Source organism: Microchirus variegatus, assembly GCF_963457635.1.
Source record: "Microchirus variegatus genome assembly, chromosome: 13".
Lineage (NCBI taxonomy): Eukaryota > Metazoa > Chordata > Actinopteri > Pleuronectiformes > Soleidae > Microchirus > Microchirus variegatus.
In genome coordinates, this window is record NC_139814.1 from 14,074,613 (window position 1) to 14,099,476 (window position 24,864).

The 24,864-nt window shown below is 42.8% G+C and overlaps 1 protein-coding gene across 6 annotated transcripts; it reads right to left on the reverse strand.

The window, feature by feature from the left end:
• Positions 1–4,552: 4,552 nt before the first annotated feature.
• Positions 4,553–24,595, reverse strand: nfyc (nuclear transcription factor Y, gamma). 6 transcript variants are annotated; one of them, XM_083899438.1, is made up of 11 exons: positions 24,558–24,595; positions 13,340–13,449; positions 13,186–13,257; positions 11,528–11,641; positions 9,889–9,984; positions 8,776–8,952; positions 7,270–7,338; positions 6,723–6,869; positions 6,314–6,418; positions 6,164–6,223; positions 4,553–5,734 (listed from the first exon to the last, which is right to left on the reverse strand). In XM_083899438.1, exons 2-11 carry the CDS (start codon positions 13,436–13,438, stop codon positions 5,615–5,617), a joined length of 1,059 nt encoding a protein of 352 aa, XP_083755564.1. In that variant the 5' UTR covers positions 13,439–13,449; positions 24,558–24,595; the 3' UTR covers positions 4,553–5,614. The 6 variants fall into 6 exon arrangements, with proteins under 6 accessions (XP_083755564.1, XP_083755566.1, XP_083755563.1 ...); XM_083899440.1 differs by lacking the exon at positions 24,558–24,595 and adding an exon at positions 20,656–20,796 and having other exon boundaries at positions 13,186–13,254; XM_083899437.1 differs by lacking the exon at positions 24,558–24,595 and adding an exon at positions 20,656–20,796.
• Between the last annotated feature and the right edge of the window lie 269 nt (positions 24,596–24,864).

Here is a 24,864-nt window from a genome sequence, read left to right on the forward strand (position 1 = left end):
GATGGAAAAAAAAGGCAAAGGTAAAACTAACTTGTGTTTGCATAGGGCTAATTTTCTTCCTTCCTTGAATGGCTACATAAATGTAAATGACATGAAAATAACGGACAGGGGGATCTAATTTGGGAAGAAGGTCATCTAATAGTAGAGGCCTGTGGATCCTAACCACTCCATGATGAAAGGAGGAGGTACAAACTAAAACATCAACACAGCAGCATCCTGTACTGGGAATCTCCCACTACAACACTCCCTCTGTTGGAGGGGTTTCCGTTCCTCCTCCAGTTTCTCTGCAGCCTCTCCTCTTCTTGCTCTCTCAACGGCCCAGACCAAGCCAGGCAAAAGGGGGGGGCAAAGGATGGTGGTGTTGACAGACACGCTATAGCTCTGCTTGTACCCTCGGAGATTTACATCAAAGTTTCGCCGCCCCACCCCTCTCTGTGACTGTATCAGGCCGCCTGCTGCTGCTGCTGCTGCTGCTGCTGCTGGTGCTGCTGCGTTACTTTCATTTAGTCATCAACACTTGGAGCTGGGTGGAGCGGCCAACATGCCCTGTGCTGTGTGACAACGCACAACAGCTGAGCAAGGTCAGAGACTGTAAAATCTGTTCCATGCACAAAACGCACACTCGCAGGCCATAATAAAGAGCTCACTTAAAGACACATAAACAGATTTTGTAGCACTTGTCGACAACTTTAGTACGCGGGTGGAATTACAGTCGGGGATGACCCAGAAAGGTTGACTCAGGGAGGGAGGGGGGGGCAGTGTTACCCACTTGTGTTCTCTTGGAGCCCACCTCTCTCATCTCTGTTGTTTTTTCCACTGCACTCCTCACTCACAAGCATTCACTCACGCCCCACAGAGCCCACTGAGCTCCGGGAGTCGACAGCCACTCAGGGGGGAACTTTAAAAATACCCACATCAGCAATTGTGCACTACATATAGTACAGCGCAAACTCACTCCGCACGACCCCCACCAACCCTTGTGTTTCCGCTGCAAACTCGGACATTTTCTTGCACTCCTTAATAGCTTTCCTGGAACGCTGGTTTTTTTTGGGGGGGGGGCTTTTTTATCTGTTTCCTTGTCTTTAACACAGATTTCTTTAATGGGAAACTTTTTCAGAGAGATAAAGGGATCAAGGAGGAGAGGGCGGGCAGATGAATTATCGAAACGACGTCTGTTGTGGGCAGGGCCGGCCCAAGGATGAGGCCCCCCAAGAGCAATTCATTTAGAATTTTTCTCCCCATTTTTACCAAAGCTTTTTCACAGTTTTTACATCGTTGTCAGATGTGATTATTTAACTTTATATTTTATTTATAAACCATTTTTATGACCTTGTTCTGGGTGCCTCTGTTGATTTACATTATTATTGAAGTATTTGTTTATTTTATTTAATGCTGTGTTTATTACATATGAAAGTCAAATCCCCCCGCAAAGATTGTGCACATTTTTAGATTTTCAGACCTTAATATCTTTATTTTTATTATATTGATTCTCTGTGTCGCCAGTAGGGGGAGTTGCTGATTTTGCCAAATATTAATTGAAAGATTTTCTGGTGTCAAACAAAAAGTTTTCACATTTAGTTTTACAAGCGTATTCGTTGCAGAGTAGAATAAGTAGAATACCTTTAGTATAGTAGGTGTGTGAATGATCAATAATCATTATTTTTTGGCAGTAACAGAGGGCCCCAAAATCAAATTTTGCTTAGGGCCCCATGGAGGCTTGGGCCGGCCCTGGTTGTGGGTCAGTGTTGTTGTGATAAGTCTGGTTTTAGTCATCGGAGACATAGAATGACATTGTTTCAAACAGTGCTGTGTTTAGAGCAAGAACCCCCACTGAGCTGCCACACTGCGACGATCATGTAGACCCAGTAAAAGTGTCAACTGACGCGAAGCAGGTTCCCGGCGTTCATCAACACAACGCATGACTGAGTAACTGTCAAACACAGCACGCAGTGATTCAGGGAAGAAGTCAGGAAGTTACAGTAGTTTGGGTCGAGAGCTCACTCTATGGCTCATTCATGAGCAAGTCTAAAGGTTCCTTTGTGGCTCAGTAGCACTCAGAGTGCTTCTGCAGCACGCTTTTCCAAAGTCACCGACAAACATTCAGAAGGGCGGAGGAGGCTGCAGTGCAGACACTACCTCACTTCAGCCCCGAATAAAAACCCTTAAAACCCAAAAACCACACATGTCTATGAAAATACTGAGTGAAAGCACACACAGAAGACACAGGGACAGAGCATAATGCCTTTGTCGTAGGGGGAAAAATCCAGTAAGTTTTAAATATAAAGGTTAGTGTTCTCTTAAACTGTTTCTGTCTACGCGGAAAATTAACACAAATTCAAGTCTGACTATAAGGAAAAATGTTTTCCAGATTGAAAACACTGGGGCTTCTCAGCTGTTGCATTCTCACACCTGGAAAAAAAGTTATTGTTTAATCAAATGTGCTCTCATTTTTGGTTTTGTCTTTTTGTTCTGCTCACATACTGAGGTCGACTACTGCAGTGCTTCAATCACAATGTCCAGTTCCACGGCCAAAGCCAGTCGGCCTCAGTTCATCTGATCTGACCAAACGGCCCAGCCAAGAAAAATACCACCACACAACCCTCCTTCTCATGCTCCAATTAAGCTCAAACACTCTCGCAGTCCTCGCTGCTCATGTCCGACAGAGCGCTGCATGAGTCCGGCAGTCATTAACGCACTTATTGTTTGGTGATTAATTCAATTAAGTAATGGCCCTCAGGTTTGAATAACGTTTACTTACGGCTTGGCCTACCGAGGATTACCTGAGGATTAAGTGTGTTGAGTGGTCACAATGGGTGCATGTGTCTGTGTGTGTGTGTGTGTGGGGAGGGGATTCATTTTTCACACAGCCACAAATGTGAAAGCAGTTCAAAGAACGACTTGAAACATTTGAACTTTGACTTCTAACTCCGACACCATGCAGAATGTGACCTTTCACTTGGGGTGGGGGGGGGGAAGTGGGACATTATGAGGCCCCCATGCATCGTTCCCTCTATGCAATTTTTTGTTCTGCCATAATTACTTCTCTTCCTTTTAAGATTTAGACCGAATAAGGAATGCAGTCTGATCTGTGAGAGCCGAGCAACACTGCTGCCCTAATAACTCGTGACTCCATTGTTAACTACTTTGCCCTTTGTGGCACATGAAGCTTTTCCAGTGTTTGAGGGCGGCAGCAGAAATAAGATTAGTGGCTCATATACTGTGGTTTGGGTGCAATGTAGGTGGATATTGATTGCACTTTTTTTTCCGCCGGGAAAATTGTGGTGCTGTGCACTTTGGGTTTGTCCATACTTATTAACAACAATGCACCTGGTGAAAAATTATACACCGTTTTTTTTTTTTTTTTGCAATAAATCAGATGCCCCGCTCAAGTCAGCGTTTAAAGTTCTTTAGATAAGTGCTGCCCTCCTGTGGTTGTTTAGGAAAACAGCACAGGTCTCACACGAAACAAAACAAAGCACCGGAGTCTCCCTAGAACCAGCCTATTCAAACAGCGGCCATTAGAAATGCTGAGAAAACTATTATTTTCATAATCGATTAATCTGTCAATTATTTTCTCGACTAATCAAGTAATCGTTTGGTCTGTAAAACATCAAAAAATGTTGATCAGTGTTTGTCAAACCTGGAAATGATGTTCTCGCATGTCTTGTTTTGTCCACAAACCAATATGATTCAGTTTTACTGATTTCTTTGTTATGTGGAGCAAAGAAACAAAGAATATGTTTACATTTAAGAAGCTAAAATTATCAGAAATCTTGTTTTAATCATGAAAAAAAGCTTCAAACCTATTATATAATTTAGTCATCGGCTAATTGTTCAACCAACTGTGTTTTCTAGTTTTTGTCACTGTAAGATGTTTACCTTATTTCACAGAGAAACAAATGCTAATATTGGGCACCGTTCTGATTTCATGCAGTTTTCTGATGCACCTACGCATTTATTTTTATTTTAAAAGTTACCGCTAATACTGTGCACTTTCCTTACTGTGAAGGACAGGTATGACCTAAATAATGTTATTGCTAGTTCTTTCATTATGTTTTTAATGCACTTATTGCTTACCGGCTGCAGAAAATGTCTGTCCCAGCTAAATTTCTTGGGTTTGAAAATGCATGATACTACATGACACTCTTTAGGTTAAAGTTACTGTATGGCAAAAACAAATTAATGAGACTGTGAAGACTGTCGGTGAGAGGTGGGGCTACCTGGAAATAAGGTGGGGGGTCTGAGAGGATGAAATCATTTCTCTTGGTGTGCTGTAGAATTTCTCTGGTCTCTCTGTCTACAGCCCACACAATAGCAAGGACCTTAATTTCCCTACAACAGAATAAACAACGTACAAAGGTCACTACATAACAAGACAACACTGTAAAAACAAGAGCCTTAGACAAGTCGTTTTTATTTTATTATTTTTTTTCCTCACAAACAAAGTTTGTTTACAAAAAGGAACATCAAAAATAAAAATTGTACCTATCTATTGCATGTCATGCTGGCAGTTGGAACTACATGCAAAAAACAACAAGAACATTGCGATCACTACTGTACAAAAAGACAATGGGGAAGATTTCAGGCCAAACATTTCAAAACCAATAACACACCAATATAAAAAAAAAAAAAAATACATAAAAAGGGTGTGTTTTTTTTCCTCCAGATAGAGTCATGTGTATATACATGAGACTTAAACCAGAGCACGAGACTCCAAACCCAACTGGGCAAAGAAGGTTGTGTGAAACCACACAAAGGTAGGTAAGCGCTTCACTCTGCTCTGAAGACAGAGAGGCGAAAGAACACGGTGACTTAAGGAACTCAATGGAAGAGTAAAGATGACTGAGGCCAGAAGCGCGCACATATACATAGTTAACATTAACAGGTTGATGCTCTTGCAACTAAAAGTCATGCTTCATCATTCGCGAGGAACACAATTAAGAAACGACATGAAATATCATATTAAACTCAAAACTTGAACATTGAATGATCCCTTTCGATTGAGTTTCGGTAAAAAGTGAGGTATATGGCTTAATTCTATTCTTATTTTTCATGAAAAAAAACAATAAAGGTGGAGATGAAGAATTTGGTGGCTTCCTTGATCAAAGGTATGACAGGAAAATATCGTGCATGCAAGACACTTCACCAGTTTCAGCTCCAATGGAGGCGCGGCATAATTTAGCTCACTTTGTTTTTTAAAAAAGATGTGGAGCTCAGACAAGACGGAGACAAGAATAGTTGGTTGGAGGAGAGACAGCTGACTGTGGCAGTAGATGCATAATTTCAGGATGAAAGAAGTACAAAAGCAAATAAAAAAAAGTGTAAACAATATTTGAAGCGCGTGATCGTAAATGAGTCGGTCTGTGTACGTTTGGTTTTGGATCCAGTGTTGCAAATTAGTTCCAGGAAAATTAGCATTACAAGATTACATGTCCATCATCGAGATGAGCAGTGCTTAAAAATCAAGAGTTTCGGGTGTCATTTGTCGAAGTTGGTGGCATCTGGCATCACATGGGCTGGTGTTTGTGTGTGTGTGTGTGTGTCCGTGTGTGTGTGTGTGTGTGTGTGTGTGTGTGTGTGTGTGTGTGTGTGAAATGGATGTTTTGGGATGGCCTCATTCAGTGCTGACCTGCGTGGCCTGTACGTCAGCTGTCTGGTTGGTGGACTGAATGAACATTGGTTGCGTCAACTCTTGTCCTGCTGGCATGGTCACCTGCTGAATCTGATACAACTGCTGTGAAACGGAAAGACGGACACAGGGATGAGGATGTTAACAGAATCAGACAGTGACAGGATTTTAAATATATATTGGGTTAATGGATGTGCTGTTTAGGTTGCTTCTGGTATAAAACAAATTACTTGTTTGGATTACAAATTCTATCCAGGATCATAAAACACATCTAAGAATGAATGTGCTTACTGTCAACTGACTATAATTGACTGATATTAATGCACATCTCAGCCAGGAAGGAGTGCATTTATTCTCAATGAGGTCTTCCTGGCTAAAAAGAAAACTAATTGAAACAGCACTTGACAGCTTGATGTCTGCATTAGTTAATATAAAAAATGATAGTGAGCTAAGTGCCACCTGGCAGCAAAAGCAAATACAGAATTGTTACAGCTACAGCTTTGACACAACAGACATATTTGCAGCAGTTGTTACCTGTCCGTCAGTAAACTGGTTGAATTGCTGTTGTCCTTGCTGTACCTCCGCCTGTGTTAGCTGAAAACAAAACCATTTTAATAAAAAGAAACAATTGATTGATGATAGTTTCCTTTCTGAATGCTAGCTTTTTGCTGCTACCGTGTTTACCTGCTGGGTGTTAGCAAGAGTCTGAATCTGTCCTTGGACCACTTGTGCTCCGGAGACGGGCTGAGCGAGACGGATGTACTGGAGCTGGCCTGTGTTTAGTTGCACCTGAACTCAACCAACACAAGAGGGAGACAAAGCGTAGTTGAGGGAAAAGGTCATTCCAATGCAGAGGTCACAGCCATTTTCCTTCTCCTAACAGCAGCAGCAAGATGAATCAGTCGCTTTTCTCAATTTATAAAAGGTTATAAACTGTATGCCAAACAATGAGGGATGGAGTTTTTTGTGTTTTTTGTTGGTTTGTGCAGACCCTTTCCATCTGTTTTTAACCAAATCCTGCACAGCGTGACCTCCTTTGCTCTGTTAACATCGTTAACATTATTATGCGTTATAGCATGGTGCCCTTTCTCACCGGGATTTGCTGGATCTCCCCCGTGTTGGTGATGATCTGTTGCATGACCTGCATGGTCTGGCCCTGGGCTTGGGCTGTTTGAGCCTGACCCTGAGCCTGGACAATCTGTACCTGTTGATCACCCACCTGCATGGTCACTGGTGCACTCTGATGGGGGAAAAAGAAGAGACAGAAAAGGATAGATTAAAACAAGGAGAGGACACGCTGTAAAGCGTAAGGATCACCAACTTCCCCTGAAACGTGATTTTAACCAGAAGCACGAAGCTCATGTGTCCTTAAATATCACACATATCTATTGTCAGCAGTCAGACGCAAATGACAAGGGGACATGAGGTGACAATGCAGCTTTTGAGACATCTCTTTCTCTTCTGTCTGACACACTATCCAGGAGGAGAGGCCACCTGATCTCAGGCTGCATCCATCAGTGCAAACCTCAGTCATTTGAGCAGGACAGGGCTCACAGGCAGCAGGCAACCACTGTTGTGGGGTGTGTGAGTTGTGTGTGGGGTTAGTGAACAAACAAACGCTTGTGTACATGTGTGTTTACCGTGATGGGTGTGCCCTGTGATTGCACCTGCACTTGTTGTAACTGCTGCATGGTGGCACCTTGCAGCATCTGATGGCCGATAGGATAGAATGAGAAAATGAGACAGAGACAAACGGTGAGAAAGCAGCGACAACGGAACGCATGAATAAGCATGTGTGGTGGTGTATACATTGAAAGCTTCAACGCTAATGCAGCAAACACCTAAGAGCAGTGTATAGATGAGGTTTTCAAAATGCATGTACCTCACAGTGATGTTAGCAGTGACATACGTGAAAGCAACTGAGGTTCGAAAAGTACAAATGACAAAGTTGGTGAGCTAACAGAAAACTGTGTGACTAGTGACACTGGAAGCTCTGCATACAGATGCAGACTTTACTTCTAAATTCCAACACCAACAATTGAGCTCTGAGTAATTCAGAGAAGTTGCATAGCAGGTAAGGCATCAGGGAGGATATAAACCAGACACCTCTAATTCTTTTCATTTCGCTTGCTACTTTGAGGCCTGACTTTTAAGGAGTTACCTTGTAAATAGGCGTCAATTAGGTCTGTGTAAGGTGAGCATCGCAGTGTGACCTCCCTACTCTCAGCGGGGACTGCAGCAGCAGCAGCAGAAGAAGCATTGGTGAATCAGTACAGTTCTATACGACTATGACAGCTCAGCTAAAGGCAGTCTGCTGAAGCAGCATGAAGCAGCACAGCACAGCTACATGACATAAAGAGACAGTGTGGAGAGACAGGGTGCTTTGGAGCATAGGCAGTAGGAAAAGAATGTCCGAGTTCCTAATTGTGCATTAATGTGATCTTACTGTGAAACAGCGGGGAACTCTGTACTCTCACTCGTCTTTGTAAAAGATGGGTGTGCACATTTTTCTATGGTTGTGAGGACTATTGTGCGGTCAAAAACTGGGAAAGGTAAGGAATTATATCCTCAAAACTATACATAGATATGTGAGCGAATTAGTTGATGAGGAAGAGGAGTAAAGTCATAAAAAGTATTGTGTTTCATAACCAACGTTTACTGGTTACTTCCTGTATAATGCAAAACATTGTTCATTATTTGAGTTCACACAGAGTTGCTATAGTGCAGTCTGAAAAACATTATGATAACTGCACTATTGGCAACGTGCAACTCATGGTAGCAGTTGTGTGTTCTCGGTGCACATATACAGTATGTTGTCAAGTATACACTATGACATCTGTATTTTCTGTATGTGTCCATTTCCTTCAGGACGTCTGTCATATCTTAATTCAACCATAAACCGTACATTGTAAATCTGCATAGAATACATCTTGTAGGCTCCAATATCACAATTTAACAGTTGATAATGGAATAATTTGTCTGTATGCTCAAATTAATTGTTTCCTCAAGGAAGGAGCCAATGGTAAATTCAGTGCAAAGAGGCAAACCCTCACTCACAAGCCTTTTGCAGTATGTATGTCCTGTGTACCCTGACGTGCTTTGCGGTAAACGTCAAGGAGAAGACCAGAACAAGGTCTTAGCAGTACCTGTCCTTGTTGAGGCTGTGCGATGATGATCTGTCCAGGTTGGATGGTCGTAGCCGTTTGTGCCCCAGCTTGCTGGACTTGTTGTGCTCCCTGCACCTGTACAGCTCCAGGCTGTTGGGCCAAGGTGAAGTAGTACTGCACCGGTTCTGCTGGAGCTACTGACTGACGCATCTCCTCCTGAAGACGAGGCATAAAACAAATGCTTGCAAACACAAAACGCACACATCGGAGATGGCCTATCAGTCCATTACATCTCCATGAATTATTTTTGCAGGTGTAACAGTAGAGAACAGCCAGTCTGATAAATAACTGATGGGATGTGGCTGGGAAGGAGTAATGTAATCTGTATGTAAGCTCCATTACAGGCTTCATACGGGTCAATACCATACACTGCAGGCTTGACCATGCTAGGTGGAATGTAGTGATAGTTTCACTCTAGTGAGCTTGGAGTAATCCACATGATAAAAATCTATTAAATGTTAGTAACTCCAGAGTTATATACTTTTGTCTTCCCAAAAACTGAATTGTCAGTCAACATGACCTGTGTCATTCTGCTTTGTAACTAAGCAGGACTTCATCTTGATGAGGTTTTTCCATCACCAGGAGCGTAAACACCCCTCTCCCAGCTCCATGACAACACAGCTGAGAGTGTAGGATGTTTACATGCCTGGAGACGGTCTACTTGACAACTCATTTTTAAATATCCCCACTCTCCATCTGGTATGCAATTTATTATACCACACATCAAATTTTCTTCTTTAGCAAAAACAACATGACATGCTGCTGTGTTTTAAAATCTTCCAAAGAAGAAACATGCTTGCAGTCATCATAATTCTAACTATAAGCTACTAAATGATACAACTAGTAGTCATGCTGAGGTTAGTGTTGGCTGTCAGAGGCAACAAGGTGCTGCAAACATCCGACTGAAAGCCCTCAGTGTCCAAACCCCAGCTTCCAGTCAAGGATGTTTACAGCCCCTCCACATTGCCAACAATGATGAAAACTCAAAGAATCAGCATCTACTGTAACTCTGCATGCCAACACTTAAGATAGACCAACATTTTGACTTTTACTGCAAGTTGAGAGACAACCCTGAAATGTATGCACCTCTACCTGTCGCTTTGGGGGCTTCAGGTCGTCCCGAGGCACGATGTCAATCAGGAAGTCAAACTGGTCAAACTTTGTAATTGCCATGGCAATGTCGTTCCTCTGCAAACATAACAGATAGAGAAGGTCAAAATATGGGGTCAGAGTTTAAATACGCAAATTCAATATATGCAGCAACCTATATATAAACATGCCACAATGCATATGGTCAACGCTCTCAAAATAGCCACACAAGAGTGTGTGTGTGGCTACTTTTGTGTTCACTCTTTGATATTAAATAAATTATATTTTGGTTTTAAACCATGGGTCAGGCTAAACATGTCACCTTGACTAACAGTTTTGGGCAAATGTTCTTATAACAAATAACCTTATACTGTAAGCTTGATATTCAAACTAGCAATTAGTAGTAGCCCTCGACTAGTTTTTAACTGTTTTAACCATAAATTAGGGCAAACGGGTGAATAAACCCTAGCTGCCTTATTTAAACAAACGCTCTACTGCTATACACCTTCCTATATCCATAGCAGTGTGCTGTCTCTGTGGAATTTTCCACAGGATATTGGCTGTCGGGACCCCCATTGTGGCCCTCCCTGCACTGCTGTCTATTTATAGAGGCTTGATTAATATCTGGTAACACCAGGTCACATCTACACTTGTTCTATTGATGAGCGTTGCTATGGTGACCCCAATTGGCGTGCCCACTTCACAATAGGATTCAGGCTATCCGTATGTGTGTGTATGTGCAAACACATGGAAAGGGATGAAAAAAAAGAATTTGTACATTCATGAGGTGAAGCGTCGCAAGTGCCATCTGTTGTATAAATGCAATTAACACGCAAACCTGCATAGTAAATGTACTTTACCTACACAGACAATGAGTGGTTACAATGGAAAGTTTCGAGCTTCATGAACAAGACTATAAACCAAGACAACAGGAAAGCAAATAACCTTCCGAAGTAGGCCTTCAATTTAAGACTTCGCTTTATTTCCAGCCTCTTTTTTTTTACCTGCTTTGGAATACACAAATATCCATGGGCTGCTAATCTCTCATAGGTATGTGAATGGATAAAGTGGACTTAAGGGCTTTCATGTTCTGCTGCACAGTTTTTTCCTCTTGACATCCAGGTGAGACAAAGCCTCTAGCCTGGTTTTCCCAGCTGATCCCTCAGCACTCATCGACTCTCTGCTTCCTTTCCCTTTGTATCATCCCAGAGTCGATCTTATTCAACTTTGGGACAGCCGTGCAGACAAAATGGCACCAGTGGGAAATGTGGGTCACCAGCAGATGCCTGGCTTTGTTTTTAAAGTCAGAGGCGGGAGAAAGAACTAAAGAGAGGGGTAGCTCTCAAGGGGATGCTAGTATGGAGCCTCTCCTTGTATATGCACACAGAGACAAAGTAAATAAAAAGCGCCAGACGAAAAAGACAATGAAGTGCAAGGTGTGGGAGAAGATTTAAAAAGAAAAAGGGTGGCAAAACAAGCATGGGCACAAAAGGAGGAATGAAGACATAAGGAAACATATCTGCGAGAATGCGTGTAAGACGACATTGGGGGGAGAGAGAAAGAGAGAGGTTGAAAATTGACAGGTCAGTTGACGTTAAGTGCATTAAAGGGAGATTTGATCGAGGTAAAACAAGTAACTGACCTGCAGCGTGCGTCTCTTGTTGTCCTCGGTGTGAATCCATGCTCTGAGGGTGAGCTCTGTGATGAAGATCTGAGCTGCCCTGGCAAACAAGACTGGAGCCTCTGCACTAATCATCTACATAAAGGAGATGGAATTACACTTGATTAAATATACCTGTCGGCGAGTTAACATCATGCACACATCATTCACAGTTGATGCAAAAATAATTTGTTTAAAAACTATATTGCACAAGCCCAAAACACGACTCAAAGAGACTATATTTTACTAGTTACAAGCCACCTGCAAAGCCTTATTTAGCCCTAACAACTTAGGAGCGCTTAACTGCCACTTCTTCACCTTGAGAGGCATTGAACTCAGTGGCCATTCAATGATTACATAATGTACTGTTTCCACATTACTCAAATGTGCTTGCATACATGCAGTGAAAATGAATAGATCAGAGTTGACAGAAGGATCTTGTCTACAGAAATGTTAGCAAGCTCCCAATCTCGTTACCACTCTAAGCTGCTGCTTAACTAAGGGGATAGTGAACTTGACATGACAGGACACAAACACACTCAAAGACTTTATCTTTAGAGACCATGAACAGTGCTGACTGATATTCTGGAGCAACAGGTGAAACAAGAAAATGATGTAATGTGGAGTAACTGACATAAACAAGATCTTAGTGTACTAGTTAGATAGAGGCAAACAGAGGCTTCTTCAGGTCTGAGTCTAAAGCCCAATTTATACTTCTGCGTAAAGTGCTCTGTGTAGGTTACGCAGAGACTCTGCCTCGACGCAGAGCCTGTCGAAGAGCCTCTGCGTAGTCTCCGACTGCACGAAATATTTTTTAAGTGTCCGTCACGCCGTCATGGGACAACGGAGACGGCAAGAGCTGCGATTGGTCCTCAGGACAGGCCGAGCGAAGCTGCTCTGTGCCGGCTCACAGTGCGCACCCGACCGTCCACAGAGGCGGAGCTCATCCCCGCCGACAACGCCGCTGCCAAACTATAAATACGTAATATCTTAACACACACAGCACATGTTTAGACTCTAAATGGCCAATTTCTCGCCTCAAATGATCTTAAAACTGCGTTCCGTCACACAGAAAAGTGAGAAACGGCCACTGTTTCAACATCAACAGTCTTTCTCTCTCTTTCTCTCTCGACGCCATTGCTCACTGTAGCCAGAAGCACAACAACCTTGCGCAGCGACCCCTACTGATCGGGCGGGAAATTGCAGCGCGTGTCCGTCACCACGACGCAGAAGCATAAAGGCCCGAGGCGTCTCCGTGGTGACGCAGACGGATAACGCATACGCAGTCGGAGAAGTATAATGTGGCCTTAAGGTCTTACATTTTTAAAAAAGAGTTTAAGTCGGTCGGTTAATATCCTATTCTTTTGCAAAGTGAAATGTGCAGCTATAAAATCTGTTTAATATGTTGTGATAACAAATTTGATATAAATAATGGACTCAATAACAACAATCTATACTGTTAAATCCAGAAGGCTACAAGGTACTGAGTGATCTGACAAAACATGGCCACAATACGTAATGTTATCACTATACTTTGAGGCATTCAAATAATCATAATAAAGAGTATAATGAAGAGGATAGCATGGCAGTGATACTAATCATTTTCTCATTAGAGTAATTGATTTAGGCTCTCCTCTTACTTTGACATCCTCATCCAGCTTCATGATTTTCTTGATTCGAGCCAGGGGCAGCTCCTGTACACGGAAATCCTTCTGAAAGGAACAGAGAAGGGTCAGTTGTTTGAAACCATATAAAACCACTCAATCTGTAAATGTATATTTTCTCTTTGCGTACCATCGTCAGGTTCCTGATCTCTTCCATGACACGAGGCCAGAAGGACTGCAAGGTTTGCTGGGCATCGCTGCCCCCAGCTCCAAACGTGTCTGTAGACATCCTCTACTCTGCTGCATGGAGGGATGACAAAATGTAAATGATTAGAAAATGGTGGAACAATGACACCAAGACAGGACAATCATTAAGTCGGGGGGGGACACAAACTAAAGTGTCAGTCCTTTGTATCAGTGACAGCTCAGTGCCAAGAGCTCTTTTCCTTTGTCAGAAGCACTTATTAGAGTCTATAATTATATTACAGTGAAATCTAAAATAGATCCCCAACAGGTTTCTATTATTGTCCTTATAGGATGTTGACATGTTCATGAACCCAACACCAGACTGGCGGTACATTCCCTGATTATGAATGGCGCTGTTCACCTTCAGCGCATAGCTGTAGCTCCTCCTCCTGCAAGCATCAATGTCATGTGCAAGTCAATTGCTGCTGGCAACACCATGCAGTGCGGACACGTGTTTATGTCATAGAGAAACAAGATAAACAACAATTGGGTCCTAGCTCCTAATGTATGCACAGACAAAGATATGTGGTCACAAACTACTTAAAAAGTTGTAAACCTAAATAAACCAATTGTTGTATAAAAGTAAACTTGCTTCTGCAAGGGGACTTGACAGTTTGAAAGATGATCCAGCAGGTTACTATGGTATGCCAGGAATCTGCTAGGGGAATATTGGCCTGCCTGTGCATGCCGAGCCTGGTGTGTCTGGATCGCTCTCTTTCACTCTCTGCCTTTCCTCCCTACCTCAGTGGATTCAGCAGCAGGGAGACGAAAATGAAACAGGGCGACAGAACAAGAGATAAGTGTGTAGAGTCACTCAAGAGAGACAGAGAGTGTTTGTGAATGTTACTGAGCGAGGGTTAGGGTCTTGTCAAAGTCGGCATTAATTCAGTGCTGAGACAAAGTGCCAAAGGCTTTAATAGGAGGAGGTAAGAGACAGACAGGGCTGACTTACTGCTGTGCAAACTAGCTATGTGGGTCAAAGAAGACTGAAAGAGGGACACAGAGAGACCTGACAGTACAAAGAAAAAGAGTATAAGAAGGATGGGGAATCTCCTTTTTATTTTCACATTCTGGGGCAACAACTATGAATGTAGCCAGCTCCGGTCCAAGTGACAGACCAATACAATACAAAAAGACACCCATTCACACACCATCTATGGTCTCCCACTTTAGCTTCGGTTACGGTGGCGAAGAGGATTGTTTTGACTTTCAGCCGACATTAGCTCCTTTATTCTCACCAGTTAAGTGAAGCTGTAAATATTTTACACAGTTAAATTAGCCATTCAGAACACAAAGCCTCAACCTGATTGAGTTTAAAAAGAAAAATCTGTTCACAAGAAGCACTGTTGCACTGCTCTGTCGTTCAGTTTTCGAACTGTAACCTAAACCGATGAGACAGAATGGCAGTGGGTGTGGCTTTATAGAAATCAATCAGGCTGCTTGTAGCCATGACATGCCAGGCTAGATTGACCTTGACAATGTCTCCCCTCCTCTGTCTGATGCTCCAGTGTCCAGCTTCGTTTCAAGGGTGATTGAAATGTTGTCGTCACTGGAACAGTCCCAGCATTCCCAGCATGGGGCAGGAATGACTGTGACTGATGGGAATTGGTGTTATTCCTCATCTGCCAAATGGGTGAACTGATAACAACCACTTCTTTTGAAGTCACATTGCAGAATCGTGACCAAATAAATGTTGACAAAATAAAATCAATGACAACCACTTGTTTTTCTAGCCAAATGGCATTTGACTACCCACATCACTTGTGATCATTCTGAACAACACATCTCTGTGTGTATCGTCTGCCTGATTGTAAGGCTCTCTCAAACAGGTAGTCTGGTAAAAAATAATTGATTAGGCATTTCCTTTAACAGCATTATAACAACCATCAGGCTAATTACCATGGTAACAACAGTGGGGAGGATAGGTGTTAAACTAGTAGATGATTCAATTGATATAAAAGATGACTACAATGCACAGGGCTCCACAACTCAATCTGCTCTCTCATGTACAGTATACCTCACACTGCCTTAAATCTGCCTTTCCTATAAAAACATTACAGAAAGCTGTTCTTAAATCAGACAGACCCGAACCCCCTCCCTCTGACCCTGTGAACTTCATCATAAAAAAACACTGCCACATACTAAACACAGCAGCAGTGAGTGGGGGTTACAAGCGAGTATGATGAGGGGCAGGCTGAAGTGTGAGAGTCAAAAATAAAAGAACATATGAACGAGTGTCAAAATGCCCCCCCAAGTGTTGCTACTTCAGCATGTGTAGTTGCATTTTTTCAGACTGACAAAGAGACCAGGTTTATGCTCTGCCAGCTCAAATAATTGAATATTTTAAAGTTCATGGATAGAATACTTGGAAGGGTGCTTGACATACTACAACTATTCTCCAGCTTAAGTAGTTTTAGTCTGTGACGTAATAGGTCACCCAGTAAATAGCCAATCCTCACAAGCAAAACGGGAACATATCGCCACATAGCCCAGCAGAGGCAGACACACTTCATAAAATGAGTAAATTCCCCACTCATGTGTGTATACTGAGACAAGGACAAAAGACCAATTAAAGGACCTAGAGCAGCTGTAACCATAGCACTTAACTGTGCATGGAAACACACTGCCTGTACCAATGTTGCCATATTTACCAAGGCTTTCCATCAATGGAAAGTTTGTGCGAGAAAATATCATATAACATATATCTTCTGCAGACTGTATGCAGCACCTTCTATGGTATGAGTCTTGTCTCGTCAAATACGTATACAGTGAGAAGGGCTATCCGCCACACAAATAAAATCAATTTCATTATAAAACTCTCTGGGAGCTAATACATTTCAACATTATGAAGGGCGTAAACGTTGAACCCTGACTTTGATATCAGAGCAAGCCAGAGTTCACATGGTTTACTTTACGTAGGTCAAGTTCAGATTTTCAGTCAACACTATGTTTTAAAGTATGTTTTTAGATCCAGCTCACTTCCTGCTAACTGTTGTGAGCAATGCAAGTTGTTCCAGATAAATGTTTTGAATGTACTCTGCATTCATGTCATCATTTCTTTTTATAATGCACTGCATCATTCGCCATAAAAATGACATGCTCATCTGTGCTGTTGGTTGTCTTTGCTGCTCTATTAGGATACGCTGTGTTCTGTCCTATCCATCTCTCCTCTTCCCTGCGGTTCTGTTGTCCTTGATTAGGTCATCGAGACAGAGAGATGCTGGTGTTGGGTTTCGTACGAAGCAAGCTCTGCGTGTGTGTGCGTATCTTCGAGGACAAATGTGATGTCTGTGCTTTGTCAACATTTTCTAACGTAGCAACTTGCTCTTCCTCTTTCAGCAGCTCTATATCGCTCTCGCTGTCTCTTCTCTAATACTTCCCATCTCTCTCCGTCATTCATAGCTGTGCGTTTCCTCTTCCTGTCTTACTTACTTTCACCTGATCCCTCTCTTCTAACTTCCCTTGGAAAGTCAATGTTGCTCTACTTGCAGCAGCTGAATCAGCGCTAATGTTCTCCTGGTTCTGCTCTCTCATCCCTCCCTCTCCGTTACGCTTACTGGCACGTCACATGAAGTGGGCACTTAAAGCAACGACTTACGGCGACTCGCTCCAAATCTGAGATCACACATCTTTACATGAGCCTTTAATTCCATCCAAACAGACCAGATAGGACCTTGGATCAGTGTAGACAGACAGAAAAAAAATAGATTCAGTTAAACGTATACCTATTGATTTATACTTTTAGATGGGGAAAACAAAGCTTTCTGCGAGCAACTCCACACGTCATTGAAAAAGATATTACAGTTAAGCAAATCAATGAAGGTGAAATGTTACATTACCCCAAAGATCAACTAACAATTGATGTAAAGCTTGTTTAGTTTTGCCAAGTGACATTCACAGATAATGAGACATGGCAGTTTGGGTCAACCTGAGGGCCTATAGCGCTCCAGTAGCTGACAACGCATAACTCATTCGTGCAACAGAAGGAATCAAAACAGTGCCATTTTGGAAACTGCACTCCACAAATGCACAGAAGTATAAATCAGGCAACAACAAGCAATATGTCAGGCTGCTCATCCCTTTGCCGACTGTATTCAAATATAGTGAAGATGGTGTATAACCGCTGGATACCAAAATGGTGGGGGAAAAACAAGGGGGAGAACATTTTACCATATTCCCAAAGATCCCGTGAGGCAGCAGGGGTGGATCGCTGCTACAAAATGTCCTCAAGTGAGATAGAGCCCACAGGCAACATATTCTGTTTGTGCAGTGATCATTTTGTGTCGGATACAGAATCCAAAGCTTATTAGCTTTAATACCTTGTTTATTTTATAATCTTTCCTTGCAATGTCGTGCAAAGTGTTCCTTGAAGTAGGGTGAGGGAAAGTGTATCAGAAAGTTATAAATGTCAGAATACTGCAGGTCTGGAATAATGACTGCTCCGGCTATTTCCATACTTGTGAAAAGCACCATGGGGATATTGAGTCAGATTTATTCAGTCAGTGAGATACTGATCAATCTCCATGGATTTTAAGTGTGCAGTGAACTCTTTTCACTGCGCAATTTGCTTTTTCTGCAACCATGGCACCGTAAACAAACCAAGTCACGTGATATCTGAACACAAGAACAGAGAGATACTTCAAAGCATGCAGGTGGAAGAGTGACCCTCCACAAGCATGTTCAAGATGGAAATGTTCTCACTGACAAACTGACTTTCATTTCATACACATGACTTTCTTCTTGTTAGATGGTTCTTTTAAAAAAGTCGATGAATACATTAAAACAAGTGAATAAAAGAGACAAAAATAATTGTACACTCAGACCTTAAAGCACCCCTCCACACACACATCCAGCTGTACAAAGAGCAAATATGCAACCACGTGGATGGATACCACTTAGTTTCATTTTAAATTATGATATCAGGTGAAAGACATTTTTAAATACCAGCCATGAGTTGAGTGTTGCTACGCTTAAGCAAGAAGTCAGTTTTCCACAGGCTGCTGTGTCAAACTGTCAGTCATGCAGAAAGGACTGTTCTGCAGGAAGGTCAATAAAGGTCAATGTCTGCTTGGATTTAACTGGCTTCATAAGCAGAAAGAAAATAAATGCAACTCTGTTTACAACAACATGCATCACTACAGCATATCAATAATCCACTGATATACTGTATCTAGACAGATAGCAACAGTCATACTCACAATCAATATAAATGATGACTATAAATCAAAGGAAGTAAATGTACAAATCTTGTTACTATGAAAGTGTTTACCTCGATGAACCAATCACAAATGCCACACACACTGGCACAGTTACAGCATACAGGGTAAATGATTTACTCAGGCAAAACAAAAAAACTAGAAGTTCCCAGCCAGGAATTACAGATTAACTACTGCAAAATGCACATTTCTCAGAGGCCATTGCAAATGTTTTGGGATTAAAAGCATACAGACAGGTTTATAATGACAGATGTGCTCCCTTGTGACCTGCGGTGTAACATCCTTTTGGCTTGACAGAACTGATCCAGCCAACCCACCAGAGCTGCAAACTTTGCCCTTGGTTCTGCTTCAAGCCAACTCCAGGAAGTGCTAGTCACTGATCTCCCAAGGTCATTCAACAGAGGAGAAAGAGAGAGAACAGAAAGGGAGGAGGGAGAGAGAGAGAGAGAGAGGGAGAGCGCACCAGATGAAAGAGAAGCGGGGAGGGAAAGGGGGCGATAGAAAAGGACAGGTTTTTCAACTTTCACTGCACCACTTAAGTGACCCCAGTGGTTCAGGCTATGCACTTTGTAAGAAGCTTAGTAAAAACATCACATACTTAACATATTAGCTGTATCCCAGTTTGAGTTTTGCTTCTCATCTCCTGCAACATTTTCTTCTCCGTGCTGACAGAGAGACTGCAGGGAGCCAATATCACATTCCTGTGACCTTCATCCACTGCTAAGCCCAGTCCCTAACGTCTAAGTAGGCAGGGCTTAAAGCTACCTGCATATTACATACTGGAATACATCTGACTCACCCCCCCACACACTGTCCTTGGTGACAATGGGACACATGTAAAAACAGAGAGGCGGCAAGGACAAAAGTGCACACCAGTAGTGGTCACTTTAGTGATAAGAATAAATGCCTAGTTATGGCTGAGTGGTTTGCGCATTTCGTGCGTGTCCCCCACAAGCTAAGGTACGACAGAGGGCAAAAATTATATTCAAATCTCATGCAGCAGTCAGGCCTGGGATTTGGCAGCAAGGGCTTCAACTTAAGTTTATTTTTAGTCTCCCTCTCTCAGTCTCTCTCTCTCTCTCTCTCTCTCTCTCTCAAACACACTCTCTCACTCTTTATCCCCAATGGGACTTTGTTTTGTCAAAGGCACCAATGGACACTTTCAATGAAGAAGCAAGAGAAGGGAGAGAAAGAAAATCAGTCAGAGGCAAGTGAGAGCAGAGGCACCCTCCAAAGATTCCATCAGAAGAGATCAGATCAAACCATTAGCCTCCTCTGGCCCTGAAGTTGACAGACTCGCAGACTCGTCTGTCCCATCTGGGCATCTGGCCCTGTCAGGGAAGGGAGTGTGAAGGGTCCTGAGGTCATTGCAACCAGCTGCACCTCCACCCCTGGAGACCCCTGACACCAACACAGAGAAATATCTCCCACATAAATCAAATCTCTTTTCAAACACAGATGCGACCTTTACTGCTGAGATCTGCGTTACTGTCAGAAGCCAACATATAAACATGGACGTCACATGGAAAAGCAAGGGCTGTGTGAGCATCCTGAGGTACAGTGGCCTTCAAGAGATCAATACCACCAAGGCAGTGAAGCACAACTTTAAAAAAAAAAGCTGACGTCTCGCAGCTATGTACTTACGTGCCCAATGACAAGAGGAGTGCTCAAGTATTTGTCAACACAGTGACCATCAAAGGCAGAGAGAACATACTATCTTAATTCTTTGAGGATAAAAAAAACTGCTGATCTTTTTTTTTAATTTCTGTTAACAGCATCAATGCTGTTGTGAAGTGACAACAGAAGGGCACGGATGAGAGGTAAACACACAAAGACAAAAAGCTCAACTTCTGTCTTCCGAGGAGAGTACTACAGGACGGGGGGACGAGGGGGGGGGGGGCTGTAAAGGACAGACACTGCCTCATCACTGCAGACCATGATGGAGAGACATCAAAAAGTGAACAACGGAGAGGACTTTATTCAGAAAATCTGAACTAAATCAACTTGACAAGTCTCTGTGTGTGTTTTTAGCAATTGGACTTACCCCTGTGCCCTTCATGGTGAGTGGTCTACCCTGTTGGAGCAGAGCAGCTCACAGGGAAATGAGTAGCACTGTCCGAGTCTCCTTGGGAGCAGCAGCAGCAGGAAGAAGAGGCACAGAGGCTGACAGAAAAACTCTCTCAAGCTCCTTCACTTCCTCTAGTCCCCTGATAGTATCAACAGACAAAAGGCACTTTGGCTCCACTGGATGGCTTTAAAAAGGTTCTCAGCCGGACGAACAGAGAAGAGCACCCCCCCCCCTCTCTTTTACCCTCCCCCTTCTCTCTCCCTTTACACATTGCCCTGTCTCCTTCAGCAGCCCCCTGTGTCCTCCTCCTGCATAAACACACAGCCCCGTCTGTCCTGTTTCTTTTCTGAGCAAGTATCCTCAACTCGCTGACCTCTGTCTTTTTTTTAACGCTTGTAACCCCTGTCCCTTGCTCTACAACCAGTGACCTGTGCATTTGTCTTTCAGCTGACCCCTGGCCCAGCACAGAGAAATTGGCATGGGGAGGGGATAGAAAGCTAACACAGCGGCAGGCAACAGAGCAACAGCAGGCAAACAGTACAGCTGCACTCCCGTATCTCAGACTAAATTCTCTAGCCTCCTTCCCCTTTAACATTCAAGAGTAATCAATCTAGCATGCTACATGATACTCAAACCCCGCCTCCCACCTCTGTCCTACACTTGCAGCCACTAATGAGAGAGGGTCCTTCTATACTATTGGATACTGCACACACCAATCAACTCTGACACATCCCCTGCTCCTCCCATTTCCTCCTCCCAACCCCCTTTTACAGACAGCCAACTTCCTGCTCTAAGTTACCTTGAGCTGCAGGATAGGGGTCAGGGAAAAGAAAAGAGGAAGAGAGAAAAGCGGGGAGAGCAGAGGAAAAAGAGCTAATAAAGTTGTGGAAAGGTATGTGAGGGTGTGCTCATAGCGGCTTGCCTCAGCATGGTTTGTCCTCTAGCGATCCCTCGCTCTTCTGCGGCTGGACAGATGAGAAAGGCTCCACGGGCTGCTCTCTGACAACTGCTCTCTGCTTATTTACAATGTCAAACTAAATGTCTCCCTCCTCCCCGCCTCCTCTCTGCCGCGACAGGCTGACAGCACAGTGATGCAGGCAGCCACGCAGGCTCTCACTGGCTGAAAGAAGTGCCAGAATGGATGCCGCATGTTGCATCCACATGATTTAAAGTACAAAAGCATCCTAGGCAGACGAGCCGTCTCATACGTGTGCACCGGCATACATGCACATCCACACACATGCACCTTTGTTTGCCCTTGCCTTCACATTCATCCTTGCTCTTAGCCACCAGCACACATGACAGGCATCTAGCCTCTAACCAACCTACTTGGTACAATGATATTCATGAGCTAAGACAAGAACAACAAAAACAGGCTCCATTTATGGTTACTCATTACTTGTTTAGAATATGAATTAGTTGGATTACATTTTAGTCAACACGGAACTTACAAACCTCACTGCAATAACAACAATGCACTGAAACAAATTGGTGGTGTCAAACAAAACAGTGCTAAACAGCTGACTGGCGAGGAGTCAGAACAGAAAAAAACAGAACGTATTCGATTGTCATCCTATTTGTGGATAAACACAGCTTAAGAGATAAGGGTAAAAGTCTATTAACAAAGACCCTGTTGTTTTGACTCCAGAACATGATTCACAGCAACTTCCAGAATTAAAAACACAAAAAACAAAAATGTCAGCAATGTCAAACAATGCCCTTCTTGTTCAAGGTTGCTTAACAAGACAGTTAAGGTTATAAGGTGAGTTAACATTAACTCTGGAATACCAAGACAGAGCACTGCTGTGCTACTCATGTGAAACATCCGTTGTTCAGATGCATCATTAACCATATTAGTAATTTCAGAAGACGATAAAGTCGAAGACAATAGTGCAGAGAAGGAAAAGAACCTTATGGTATTAGGACATTTTGTTGAGTATCTTTTTGTAGCTGCTACTTTGCACAAAGAATGGCTTTATGACCTAAAGCTTCATGCTGAATACTACTGCAAATCTCAAAGGTAGTGAGAAATACAACAGGCTTCAGAGAGAGGAAAAGAGAGCCCCATCAATGAAAAACCAAGAGTGGGAGGGGAACCGGAAGGATGGAGAAGGACAGAGAGGAGAGTTGTTACAGGATGGGAGGGGAGGAACAAGTGGAGTGAGGCACAAGAACAGGATAGAGACTCGAGAGAAACAAAGCTAAATGTTCCCTTTTCTATTTTAGAAGGGAGAATTGGGACTAGAGCGTGCAAACTACAGCTATCCAGTTAATGATTATAGTGGAATGGCACAGAGATCCATTGCTTCGGTATGGCTCTAAGCCAAAACAGATCTCTCTGTAGGTGCATTCCGACTACCCAAAATGCTTCAGTAATGACACCTGGCAAGGTCACCATACAAATGAGACCTTCCCATGACCCATGCTGCCCGTAGCAGGGACATGTTTGCTCACTCTGATGCTTGTTTAGAGATAAACCTCTACCATGAGTTTCATAAATACAGCACACCCTCCCGGGTGGATCTGACTGCTTTGTGTGCATAAATAAATACATGACTACATGTTATCCGACTGGTTTTCCCTGTGTTATAAATGCAACTCATTCAGTCATTTAAATATAATTTGCCATTCATATTAAAATAATATATTTTTTTTTTAAATCATGAATCAAGGAAAATTAAGAACATTGGAATATTCAATTAAATATAAAACAACCCTGGCGTAAAATGTAGTTGTATGAGAGGCTGCATCTTTGAACCTCATGTTCACTGGGGATATTAAGGTGTTTTTGATTGAATGAGAAAGTAAATTTTTAATAGGCCAAATACATTTAACCTTCCGTAAATATCAGGCAGAAAACGAGTGCCGCTTGGTGACTGTCCCGTCCTGTCTGCAGTGTAATCGTTCATTATTTAAGCGTCATAGGATATGCACATTAAGTTTTATCACAGCGAGGAGATTTGCCAATACTTGAGAAAACAAAGGCACGATTATTAAGATATCGGCGAGTGATTTTTATTACTAGGCATGGGACAACTTAGACGCGTCAGCCTTTATACGATGTCGCACACTGATTAGGTCGCTCCATTTCAAATCAGTAAGGATAACAAAGTGGCTAGCTGAAGACAACGGAATCGATGCAACATCCCAGGGTAAAAGTGGAAGCGAGATCATTTTTAAAATCATTACTCAGCTAAAATGTACACTGAAATGCACTTAAGCTTTGTAACATAACGGCCAAATAACACTTTTGACATCTACCCGAAACGCACACATTTAGCATCCGTTGCTACCGCCACGGTAGTACTGTTGACTGTGGATCGGTGCTGACGTTGTTAAGTTATTGTTAGCTTGCTAGTGATGCACATTGCCGACTGCTGTGCAGGTAACGTAGGTAATTACAATCACCCCCTAAACAATGAGTCCTGCCACCAAATGAAAGTTTGCAAAGCTTTCCAGAGCTTGGAAGAACCAGTCTAACCAATAAAGACAACGTTTGGATCTGTCCTTCAGACCAATCAAACCTCGGACTAGATTCCACCAATCAAGGTTTTTAGGGCTAAGTTCGTTCTGAAACTGACGCCATTCGGGGCCCTGTGAAAGTGGCCACTCCATTTAACTATGAGACCGACAAGAGCCAACATGGTGGACAGTGTGCTTCAGTTTCCTGACCACCCGTGATCCCTTCAGCGGGCCACCAATAAGCGCCTCAGACAGCGGGGAGGGAAATGGCGCCTATGTTCATCTTCCAAAACAATCGTCTATTGGTCAAGAACGGCAAATGAAATGAAGTGAACCCATTGCCTCTACTTTGACACGGCACGGGCCATTTTACGTAAACGCTTTACAAACAATATGGATTTGAATGTCTTACTCACTCTGTTTTACGGGTTCGAAGAGAAGTCTCGACTCGGCGTATTATTTAATTTATTTAGCTAGCACAGGGAAACAAGATGGCTGCTCCTGTTGGAACCGGAAGGAGCTGCACGTACGAACGTGATGGCGTCATAGGTTCCACGAGCGGCAGTTCAAATACATGTGCAAATGTATTACCAATCGTCATTAAATTCGCTAAATTATATATTAAACGCGCGTACACCAGTTTATATACATGTCCATACGTGTGTGTAACATTATATTGATAAGTGATATTTAATGTATTTGTATACTAATGTAATTAAGGGG

Bases quoted from the DNA above. Each gene is read 5' to 3' on its own strand.
- nfyc (XM_083899438.1), bottom strand. From the start codon at position 13,438: ATGTCTACAGACACGTTTGGAGCTGGGGGCAGCGATGCCCAGCAAACC. The intron at 11,642-13,185 runs GTAAGAGGAGAG...TCCTTTATGTAG, and splicing joins AGCTGGATGAGGATGTCAAA to ATGATTAGTGCAGAGGCTCC. The intron at 6,419-6,722 runs GTGAGAAAGGGC...GGTTGAGTTCAG, and splicing joins GGGAGATCCAGCAAATCCCG to GTGCAACTAAACACAGGCCA.